The sequence below is a fragment of the Chiloscyllium plagiosum genome, chromosome 20 (genome assembly GCF_004010195.1).
Source record: "Chiloscyllium plagiosum isolate BGI_BamShark_2017 chromosome 20, ASM401019v2, whole genome shotgun sequence".
NCBI lineage: Eukaryota > Metazoa > Chordata > Chondrichthyes > Orectolobiformes > Hemiscylliidae > Chiloscyllium > Chiloscyllium plagiosum.
In genome coordinates, this window is record NC_057729.1 from 53301008 (window position 1) to 53313547 (window position 12540).

Genomic DNA, 12540 nt, shown 5'->3' on the forward strand with positions numbered 1-12540 from the left:
CTTAGTAATAATAGCTTCATTCAACCGTTGGATAATAAAAAGACATTTGCAGTGAGGTGTTAAACCATTGTTCTGCTTCAGAGTGCTAAGCTCTGGTTTTGTTCATGCGACTGCAGTTGACAAGGTCCTGCTGTATACTTCAACAGCTGTGCAATCATTCACACTTGTTTTCTATTTTTTACAACTGTTGAATGTTCTGCAAGTCCCAGTGGGAAAGTTTGAGAGGCAACAGTTGATACACAATGACCTTGCTAAAGATGATTCTTAAATTTGGCATCATTGTTACATCAAGATTTTGAAACAATTAATCCTTTAACATTCATGTTTCAAAGAGCCATCAGATAACATGCTGAGATATGCCCATGTGTAATTTCCAGCATTTCATGCGACAAATTTTGTACGATTGGGAAGAACAAGTAGCCTTGAATTGTAAAGACTGCATCTTTTTACTTTTCTGTATTTTTGATTGTGAACTGAAATAGGAAAAAAAGTAGTTTTTTAAAACCAAGTATTGTGGAAAAGGTTTTTGTACTTTTTAAAAGCCAGTTACTTGACATCATTGTAATAGCTGTTTACATTGCTGTTTCTTCAAGCCATGGGAAAGATTACTGTAGATGAGCTGAAACCACTGAGTTTGCATAAAGGGAGATTTAGCCAGCAATAAGTAGCTGATTGTCATTGGCATCTGGTCACCACTCCACTGACCAAAGACCTTCTGCCTCCTAACAACTATATGATTGGCTCCCAGATAGGTGTGGACGTGAACATTTGGTCAGAAGCCTCTGAAAAGGAAGGAGTTGTCAGAATCTCACAGCACAAAACAGACCTTTGGTCTAACCGGTCCACGCTGAGCTTAATTCAAAACTAAACTTGCCCCACCTGCCTGCTCCTGGCCCATATCCCGCCAAACCTTCCCTAGTCATGTACTTATTCAAATGTTGTTTAAACGTTGTAATTGTGCCCACATCCACCCCTTCAGGAAGGTCATTTCCACACGCAAACCGCCTTATCTCTCTTCCTTTTCTTAAATCTCTCACTTCTCACCTTAAAATGTGACCACTCTTTTTGAAATCCTCAATCTTAGGGAAAAGAGAACTACCATTAACCCTATCTGTACCCCTGGTGATTTTATAAATGTCATACCTCATACACTCCAGTGAAAAGAGCCCTAGTCTATCCAGCCTTTCTTTATAACTCAAACCTTCCATACCCTGCAACATTCTGGGAAATCTCTTCTGAACCCTCTCATGCTCACTAATATCTTTCCTATAACTGGGCCATCAGATCTAGACAGTATTCCAGACAGAGAAAAAAAATCAAGTCTTAGGAAAACCTATTTTCTATAAACAGAGCTGCAGCTCTTATCCAATAAGTCAAGAGAGTTTATAACTATGTATGAGTCATCCAGTGCCTCCTTTAAGCAAGTGAAGGTACTGAAGAAGCAAGGTCGAGAAGCAGCAAAGCCTTGAGAGCCAGAAGACCATCACAGTAAATTTGTGGACAGGCACTACTGATCAGGGTAGTCAGCACGATTTATGTGAGGAGATCTTGTCTCACAAATTTGATTAAGTTTTGTTTGAGGAATGACAAGATGATTAAATGAGGGTAGGGCGGCAGATGTTTTTACATAGACTTTAGCAAGGCCTTTGACAAGGTCCCTCATGGCAAATTGGTCCAGAAGATTAAGCCGCATGGAATCCATGGTGAGTTGGCAAATTGGATACAAAATTGGCTGGGTCACAAAAGACAAAGGTAGGTGTAGAGGCGTGCTTTTCTGACATCAAGTCTGCGACTAGTGGTGTTCTACAAGGTTCAGTGCTGGGACCTCTGTTGGTTGCAATATACGTAAAATGATTTGGATGATTAGTAAGTTTGACTCTGATTAGTAATTTTGCAAATGACACGAGAATTTATGGAACTGTGGTAGTGAGGAAGTTGTCAAAGGATACAGCAGAATATAGATTATAGAATAATAGTCTCTACAGTTTGAAAGCAGGCCATTCAGCCCATCAGGTCCACACCAACCCTTCAAAGAACATCCTACCCAGACCTAGACCCACTCCCCTACCCTATCCCTGTAACCCTGCATTTCCTGCAGCAAATCCACCTAGCCTACAATCCCTAATCACTATGGGAAATTTAGCACAGCCAAACCATCTACCTGCACATCTTTGGACTGTGAGGAAACTGGAGTACCTGGAGAGGTTGGATAAACTTAGGATTGTTTTCATTGGTGTGTTAGAGGCTGAGCAGTGACCTGAAAGAAGTATTAAAATTATGAAAGGCACGAATAGGGTGAACACTTGGAGTCTTTATCCCAGTGTGGATATGTCAAATACTAGAGGGCATAAGTTTAAGGTGAGAAGGAGAAAGCTTAAAGACGATGCACAAGGTTTTTTTGTTACGCAGAGGGTGGTAGGAGCCTGAAATGTGCTGTCAGGAAAGGTGAAAGAAGCAGATACATTAACAAAGTTTAAGAGTTTTTAGACAATCACAGAGAATAGAGGGATATGGACCACGTGTAGTCAGGTGAGATTAGTTTAGAATGCCATCATGGTCGGTGCAGACATGGTGGTCTGAAGGGCCTACCCCTATACTGTACTGTTCTCACTTATTTAATGTGTTTGCTAAACTCATCTCTTCAACAGTCACTGTTTTTCTCTTAAGCTTTTAAGCAATTTAGGACTTGATTTCTGGATTTCTGAGGCCAGACTGTTTTGGAGATTACAAAACTAACAACACCTGCGCTGTTAGTCCTTTTCTCTCTAACCCCCAGCGTCTGTGACAGGAGCAAGAGCAGGCTGCTCGAAGTCTCCCGGAGAGCGGGCCAAAGCAGGGGAGATGGAGCCTTCATAGGGAATGCCAGCTCAGCATGGCTAAGCACTTCAGAAAGACAGTGGAACTTTTAACTTTTTAAAAATTTTTCTACATTATACCTAAGATAGTACCAGGAATGTCGACATTGTACACTTTTCACTGTACTCACACTAGAGTATATGTGGCAACCAAATCTAATTCTAATTCTACTTGAAAACCTGCACACTGCCTTTTCTTCTGGAACATTCTGTCCTTCTGAGAGATGGAATTCTATTAGTAGGCAATAACAATTTGTTTTTTCCCCTACTTCAGGGGAACAGAAATATAAACAGAACAAAACAGAAATATAAATCAAACTTAAAGCTACACATTCCTCTTCCACTTCAGAACCCAAGTTTTCAAATCATGATGAGTTTTCATGACAAATGGAAAACTAGTCTCATTGCCCCATTGTTTCCTTAAGCTCTGCTCCTTCCTCTACTTTCAAATATTATCCAGATATTAGGACTCTCAGCGAAAATCAAAAATGAAGTAAATGTTGGCTTTTAGCCTCCTTGGCAAACTTGGCGATAAGGTATTTATGAAACGTAAATGACATCTGGTCAGAGATGATCAATAAAACATCTTTTAAAAAAATAAACCTGCCAACAAAATGTTTCCTAATTACTATGACTCTGCTACCAATTTAACAATTAATTTACATCTACACAGTGCATTTAACCGAGGCAGTTGGTCAGTAGACAATTTCAAAACTGAGATGGATGGAAGACAAGGTTATAAAGTACAGAATTAAGACAGGTGGATGGGGAACGGATCATTCACTGGTCTATATCTTACTGAATGGTATACAAGGCTCGAGTGGTTAAATGACTTGCTCCTGTAACTTTTTGTACCCCCCCCCCCCCCCCCAAGTTGGCTTGTGCCAATTGCCCTCCTGTCGCCTCCCCCTTATAGTGTATTCTCATGTCAATTTGGAGGTGGCAGCAGATGAACTGAGGCAGTGACAAAATTTGGAAATGTTATGTGGGTGGAAATAAGTGATCTCAATGATAGTTGCAACTGGAAAGAGATGAATGGAATGAGAGTTACTGCGATCCCAGCAAGAACAATAGTTGAAAGGATTGAAAGGAAGAAGAGTGCAGAATGCACACTGGCTAAGCAAGACAAAAAGCATTACAGAGCATAGCAATAATTTAGAAACTAGAGAAATAATCATCATGCTCATACAGGATGCCATCTGAGCCAGAGCCATTTTTGTGCTACAGGTGGGGTGGGGTTCCAAGCAAAATGGGCATGGATTTAAGTGGCCAGGAGTTCTGGCCAAGTTGCAAGGATGATGGTGCCCCTGCCAGGCAATGGCTATTTCGAACAACAGAACCTAACTGTGCTCCCTAACGTTCAATGATGTTGCCACCACAGAATTCCTAATGATCAACATACTGAGAATGATAATTGCCTAGAAACTAAACTGGACCAGCCATATAAATACAAATGTCTGTAACAGAAGGTCAGAGGTTGGGAATGCTGCAGCATACAGCCCACTTCCCATTTCCAAAGCCTGTACACCATCCACAAGGCACAAGTCAGGAGCGTGATGGAATACTCCCTACTTGCTTGGATAGAAACACTCAAGAAGCTTGACAACATCCAGGACAAAGTAGCCTGCTTACTTGGCAAAGAGTCAAACCTTCAACATTCACTGACTTCACCAGTGACAGCAGTAGCTGTACAAAACGCAGTACAGTGACTTGTGGGTTTATTTGTCTTCTTTTCCTTCTTCCTGAGAAGACGTCCTGAATTCTAGCCTCAGCGCAGACTCGGTGAGATATCCTTCCAGCATGGTGTCTTTTGGCCCAGCCTGGATGTCTCCTGGCCCAACATGGTGTTCTCGCAGCCAAGCATGGACTTCAGGATTCAAGATGATTCCAGTGCTGTTTCCCCACCTAGAGAGCCCTGAGATGAAGCCTGGCGGGGTCTGCAGGCTCAGTGCCAACATGAACTGGACTATTGTTCTGAACTTTTTATTTCTCTATTTTCTAATTTATTATTATGATTAGATTAGATTAGATTAGATTACTTACAGTGTGGAAACAGGCCCTTCCGCCCAACAAGTCCACACCGCCCCGCCGAAGCGCAACCCACCCATACTCCTACATTTACCCCTTACCTAACACTACGGGCAATTTAGCATGGCCAATTCACCTGACCTGCACATCTTTGGACTGTGGGAGGAAACCGGAGCACCCGGAGGAAACCCACGCAGACACGGGGAGAACGTGCAGCATGCTCTGCAATGCTGGACTTATTTCCTTATTTTCCTAATTTTCTTCCCCTAAGAACTTGTACTGAAGAATTTGTACCTAGATACCTTGTACCCAAGATGGCACCATAAATTACGACTCATAAACTTTTCACTGTACTCATTTGAGCAAGTGACAATAAAGCTAGTTCAATTCAATTCATTGAAGCTCCAACTACAGCTTCTAAACCTGTGACCTCTACCAAGTAGAAGAACCAAATACATCAAAACACCACCACCTGCAAGTTCCCCAAGACAGACACTATCTTGACTTGGAAACATAACAGTCCATCTTCCGTATGCACCTCTCCCCAGCTCTTCCTCCGCTACATTGATAACTGCATTGGCGCCACCTCGTGCTCCCACCTGGAGGTTGAGCAATTCATCAACTTCACCAACACATTCCACCCTGACCTTAAATTTACCTGGACCATCTCTGACACCTCCCTCCCCTTCCTGGACCTCTCCATCTCCATTAATGACGACCGACTTGACACTGACATTTTTTACAAACCCACCGACTCCCACAGCTACCTGGATTACACCTCTTCCCACTCTACCTCCTGCAAAAATGCCATCCCGTATTCCCAGTTCCTCCACCTCCGCCGTATCTGCTCTCAGGAGGACCAAGTTCCATCACAGAACACACCTCCTTGTTTAGAGACCACAATTTCCCTTCCCATGTGGTTAAAGATGCCCTCCAACACATCTCGTCCACATCCCACCCCTCCGTCCTCAAACCCCACCCCTCCAACCGTAACAAGGACAGAACGCCCCTGGTGCGCACCTTCCACCCTACCAACCCCTCCTGGCCTGGCACCTTCCCCTGCCACCGCAGGAATTGTATAACCTGCGCCCACACCTCCTCCCTCACCTCCATCCAAGGCCCCAAAGGAGCCTTCCACATCCAAAGTTTTACCTGCACATCCACCAATATCATTTATTGTATCCGTTGCTCCCAATGCGGTCTCCTCCACACTGGGGAGACTGGACACCTCCTAGCAGAGCACTTTAGGGAACATCTCCGGGACACCTGCACCAATCAACCACACCGCCCCATGGCCGAACATTTCAACTCCCCCTCGCACTCTGCCAAGGACATGCCGGTCCTGGGTCTCCTCCACCACCGCTCCCTCACCACCCGACGCCTAGAGGAAGAATGCCTCACCTCAACCCTAGGGCTTCAATGTGGACTTCACCAGATTCCTCATTTCCCCCTCCCCCATCTCACCCCAGCTCCAACCTTCCAGCTCAGCCCCGTCCCCATGACCTGTCCTACCTGCCTATCTTCCTTTCCACCTATCCACTCAACACTCCTCTCTGACCTAACACCTCCATCCCCATCCCCATTCACATATTGTACTCTATGCTATTTTCTCCCCACCCCCACCCCCCTCTCATTTATCTCTCCACTCTGCAGGCACCCTGCCTCTATTCCTGATGAAGGGCTTTTGCCTGAAACGTCGATTTTCCTGCTCCTTGGATGCTGCCTGGCTGCTGTGTTTTTCCAGCATCACTCTAATCTAGACTGATTTCCAGCATCTGCAGTTCTTGTTTTTACCTTGGAAACATAATCGCCATTCCCTCACAGTCAGTGCATCAAGATCCTGGGGTTCCCAGCCTAACAGTGCCGTGGGTGTCTCTGTGGACTGCATTGGTTGGAGAAAGCAACACACCACCACCTTCTCAAAGGCAATGAGACATGCAAAATTAATGCTTGCCCAGCCAGAAACACGTAGCTTGCATGAACAAATAAAAAAACCCTACTTTTAATTTTATGGTTATAGCTTATGTTCTGAATTCACCACCACCACACTGCTTTTCCTCTGTATACCCAGTTAAATTCTTTAATCACCTTAGAATGCTCTGACAAAATATTAATGACTGATTTTTGAATTCCATATTTCATTTTAAAACCTGGAACTTGCATGGACTAAAAGGACTTTTAAAAAAAGTGACCAATAACACTGACTTATGACGACCATAGGCATGACTTGACCCAGTTTCATGGAACTACAGTGGACTTAAGAAGTGAATGGAATCGAATGGAATCTAAACTAAATCTAAATGAAACTAAAGAGAAGGCAGCCTGGGCTGAAATTATTTTTTCTCTCCAAAGACAATGAAACTGAACACTTCCATCACAAACCACACCCTCAACCTCAGCTCAGAGGCATAAAAATGCCCTTACCTCTTATGATTTACACCACAATGAGGGGATCTTCACAAGTTGGAGATGGAACTCCACCTATAATCATTAAGCTCGAGAACAAAAGAGTGAAGGGCGATGATAACAAGCAGCTTGGTGAATTCGTAGGCCTGTGAGAAAGGAAGCCCTGCTAGGTTGTAGGCTGTAGTTGAGTTGTTGTCAAAGATTATGGCAAAGATTCTCAAGCCAAGAGTGTCATTGACTATTATTTCTGAGGAAAGTAGAAAGTATTTCATAAACAAAAGGGTAGATTAAAAACAAATACATAAGCTATTTCAAGGGAAATATCTGGCAGAGCAAGAGAGATAAAACTTAAGTATGTAGATGTTAAAAACAGAAAGAACGTTCACTCTCTGCTCCTCAAGAAGAAAAGTGCACGGTTCCCAGGTACACAGAGAACCAGCATCAGGAAACTGAAAACTTTTTAAAAAAAAGTACAACATTTGCTACTGAGAATGGTCCAAGAAGCCAGCTGGCCGGCTGTGGTATTAGTTTAAAGCACGGCACCTCAACAACACCCAAAGGGACTCTAACTTATATATCATTCTTTCTTTTGTATAGGACAGCATTCCCTTTCAAATTTATACCTGTGTGTGCAGGCCTGGGTGACTTGACAAAGGTTCACATATGCTTGACAATGAGACTTTATCATTTTTCATGCAGTCGAGCAGGTAATGATCTTGCTCCTCTTTAATTCAAGAAATCCTTATGATTGACATTGTACTGTTACAGTAAAAGTAAGTTACTTACATTTTAATTGAGAGAGGTACAGTCACATGCTAACAAATTTAAGGCAACAAACTGGGAAAGTATGGACAAGTCACATAACTACAGTAGTTACAAAAGTAAGTCAGAAGTTAGGAATCTTAGTGAATAATTCACCTACTAATTCTCCAAAACTTGTCCACCATCGACAAGGCACAAGTCAGGGGTGTGACGGAACACTCCCCACTTGCCTGGATGACTGCAGCTCCAACAACACTCAAGAAGCTTGACACTATCCTCGAAAAAGCAGCCTGCGAGATTGTGTGGGGATATGGTGCCAGTCAGCCCATTCATCTGAGACTCAGTAGACTAGTGTGCACCATCTAAAAGATGTACTGCAGAAACTCACCACAGGACTTAGACAGCACCTTTCAAACACATGACCACTACAATTTAGAAGGACAGGGCAGCAGATAAATGGAAACATAAGAACTTGCAATTTTTGGAAATATATTGCTGTTTTTTCAGTGTTACTGAGTCCAAACCCTGGAACTCCCTTCCTAACAACATTATGGGTGCACCTACACCATACAGTGGTTTAAGGCAGCAGCTCGGTACCACTTTCTCAAAAGGTAACTAGGATGGGCAATAATTGCTGGCACAACCAGCAATGCCAACATCCCAATGAATGAATGAAAAAAAAGCTTTCTAGGTTCCAGCCCAATTGTAAGTTAATTTGTTTCCATGCAATAGATCAGCAATTCCAAACAGGCAGAATACATGGTCACATAATCTCTTTGTTAACACATTACTGAAAACTTTCTGGTAAAATACAAAGTTAAATGTCAGAAAATTATCAAACCTGTGGGAGGGAATAAAATAGATTCTTCGAATAGGAAGGGTTAGTTCTTTAGTAACTTCAGCTTGTGCCTAACTTTAATTTCATGGCTAAACCTGTACCCAATCCATTTGTCAGCTTTGGTGCCCGTAACCCTCAATACTTTTACCGAGCAAAAATTGTTCAGTCTCAATGTTGAAATGGTCAATTAACCTTCAGCCTCAGAATCCTTTTTGAAGGATGAGGGAGAAGAGAAAGAAAAGGTTGGATTTTCCCCAACCATCACTATTCTCAATTACTAACCTCAGCAATCTTCTGTAATATCTCTTGTTCTTTCTCCTTCAGTGCATTTTGCAATTTCTTCCTTTCTTCAAGTGCAATCTGCTCCATATTGTCTAGCTCAGCCTGTTTGATATCAAAAGAAGACTGTTACCTGTGATCAGCGGTGGTGTGCCTTCTGAAACTTACTGTGATTGATGATCAGGCAACACAATTACCTCACACACAGCAAATGCAGAAACATAGACAACCATGAATTAAGGTTGCAATGTAACAGGGGCAAGAATAATTTCACAACAGATGCTTGGCATCTTGGCTCTACTTACTTGGTGCTTTCCTGGGAGTTGCCCAATTTCTCTTTGCAGTTCTGCAATTTTCAAAGCATATACAGGAAAGTCTTTGTCTCTAAAGTCCTTCAGCTTGCTGAGTTCCTCCTGCGCATTCCGAATTCGGGAGTTAATTTCCTCCAGTTGACGATGTAACTCTTAGAAAGTAAAAACATCTGACAGATTTGTTTGATAACAAGCATTCTACTTCACTAAAACAAAAGAGGGGGCAGCATGGTGGCTCAGTGGTTAGCACTGCTGTCTCACAGCGCCAGGAACCCAGGTTCAATTCCAGCCTTGGGCGACTGTGTGGAGTTTGCACATTCTCTGTGTCTGTGTTGCTTTCCTCCGGTTTCTTCTCTCAGTCCAAAGATGTGCAGGTTAGGTGAATTGGTCATGCTACATTGCCCATAGTTTTCAGGGATGTGTAGGTTAGGTGCATTAGTCAGGGGTAAATGTAGAGTAATAGGGGAGGGCAATGGGTCTGGGTGGGTTACTCTTTGGAGAGTTGGTGTGGACTTGTTGGTGCGAATGGCCTGTTTCCACACTGTAGGGAATCTACGATAGCATGTGAAATCTAAAATAAAAATGCTCAAAGTACTTAGATGGTCAGGCATCACCTGTAGAGAGGGAAAGAGTTAATTTTGAATGGAGTCTTCTTCAATACCTTTCAACTCTTAGTGATCGATTTCCCCGAGCAGGTGCCCAGAACTCTCATAATAAGACCATGAATATAGTAGATCTTTCTTGATTCTAAAGAAGGACAAGATAGAAATCAGGAATTGTAACTATAGCTGAAGGCTCCTTTTTATCTTTTTTATTCACCATAGGATGCAGGCATTGCTGGTTGGCAGCATTTAGTGTCAGTCCCTGGTTGGCCTTGAGAAGGTGGTGGTGAGTTGCCTTCTTGAACCACACAGTCCACATTATGTATATAGACACAATGCCCTTAGGAAGGAAATTCCAGGATTTTAACCCAGTGACGTGAAGGAATTACACATATTTACAAAAGAAATATAATCACAATATACAACAGTTCTTCACTGACCTCCAGATTTCTGTCCCACTATTTCTTCAGTGTCTTTGAGGTCGTTCTTTGCTGCTTCAAGCTCCTGTCGCTTCCAATCACTTACACCAGAAATTCCTTTCTTACATACAAAATGAGAGAGAAAATTGAAAGAACAATGTCAGATTTAAGAGAACATATCCATTTTATTCACACTCCTTTCTGATAAGTTTGTCACAAAGTATGTTGATACAAACAACCATACCTCCACATTCTGCAACCTCTAAAGGAATGGTGCAAAGTTAACACTAAGACTGTGGGAGCATGCTTCCACTGGCAGCAGCAAGCCAGCTGATTCTCCTGGCTTGGCAGTCTTTTATGCCAACCCTACCTTACCCAGGTACTAGCCTGTTAACTAAACAAGTATTGGAAAGATACTTCACTGCAATTTTGTATGTTACATTCCATGGAAATTCCTCAGACCTAAAAGTTTGGTTCCCTTTGGTTTCCTTGGGGAAATAATTCTAGCTGCACACTGTTCTCTTTTATTCGTTCACAGGATATGCCTGTCTTTGGCTAGAACTGCATTTATTGCTGATTCCTAACTGCTTGAGGTGGTGGTGGTGACAGGTTGCCTTCTTGAGCTGAAGTCCCTGCGATGCAGTGCTGCTAAGGGAGGGAGCTCCATGATTTTGACAAAGCAACAATGAAGGAATAACAAAACAGTTCCAAATTAGAATGGTGTGTGGCTTGGAGGGGAATGTAGGGGTAGTGGTGAACCCAGGAACCTTCTCCTCTTATCCTTCTATCGACTCTGTAGGGTCTGACCCGCCGTTGGGTTAGGCCAAACCCGGGGTTGGTGATAGTGGTGTCTGGGACATTGAATGCAAGGTATGATCCTGAGTATGTCTACATTAAGCTGTTGCTTGACCATTCTGTGAGAATGCCCTCCCATTTTTGGCACTACCTCCCAGATGTTAGTAACTAGGACTTCAACGGGACTGAGTTTGCCATTGTTGTTTCTGGTACCTTGATCAATGCTGGGTGGTCTGTCTGGTTTCATTTCTTTTCTTTAGTGGTTTCATACAACTGATATTTGAGACTGCAGTTAAAAATGAAGCACATTGTTGTGGGTCTGGTGTCACATGTCACCCAGACCATGCAAGGACATCACATTTCTATCCCTAAAGCACATAAGTGAACCAGATGAGCTTTCACAACCACAACTGTGGTTGCATAATTGGACTAGTTTAAAAAAATTTGGATTTATTAAATCACTTCAAACTGCCACGGAGCGATTTGAACCCATGCCCCAGAACATAACAGGCAGATTACTACTACACCACTGCCTCAGGTGCTATGATTCTTAAAAGCTTATTTTTCAGTCACATCCATGACCTACTTCTGCCCATAAGCGTTTGTTATTCCGGACTGGAGGTCCATGCGCACATTTGGACAATGGTAGACAAACAGTTTGTGGCCTTTAGCCAACCTCACTCTTCAATAAGATACGATAGAATAGTTAGGTTTGATTCACGATGCATATTCAATATTGGGTATATATTACAGGGAGTTACGAAGGAGCATACAGACAGGCTGAAGGTTAATGGGGGAGGGGGAAGCCATGACAGACAGAGCTCAATTTAAGGAAAGCACAAGCACTCACACTTTGAATCATACTTGAGATGAAATGGATCTATAGACTTACAGCTTGAAAAAATAGGCACGTAGTCAGATAGATGTCACATGATCCACATTAGTCACATACCCTAAACTTGCTATACTGAACCAGGAGGTTTCTGGACTCTTTCATGGCGACTTCATCCATCTCTTTCAGTTCTTTGGCCAGCTTCATGTTCATATCCAGGAGAGTCTTGCTATATTCCTTGCATTCATCCATTTGCTTCTTCTTTGCTGTTATTAGATACTGTGAAGCAGTATAGTTAAACAGGAGCTCTCAAACTATAGTGGGTCCTCAGGTAAAGAGGTGAAAGTAACAATCTGTAGCTGGTGTATTGACCTTCTATAAACCCGTCCTCTCCCCATCCCACCCCATGCTCA

General features: G+C 42.8%; 1 protein-coding gene across 2 annotated transcripts in view; it reads right to left on the reverse strand.

Annotated features, from left to right (window-relative positions):
* Positions 1-12540, reverse strand: part of c20h20orf96 (chromosome 20 C20orf96 homolog) — a 44956-nt gene that overhangs the window by 16379 nt on the left and 16037 nt on the right. For both annotated transcript variants that reach the window (XM_043710839.1, XM_043710838.1), the window contains exons 5-8: positions 12248-12406; positions 10522-10621; positions 9474-9631; positions 9172-9273 (exon numbers count right to left, since the gene is read on the reverse strand). In XM_043710839.1, the coding sequence (XP_043566774.1) occupies positions 9172-9273; positions 9474-9631; positions 10522-10621; positions 12248-12406 (519 nt within the window). The remainder of the gene's footprint in view (positions 1-9171; positions 9274-9473; positions 9632-10521; positions 10622-12247; positions 12407-12540) is intronic.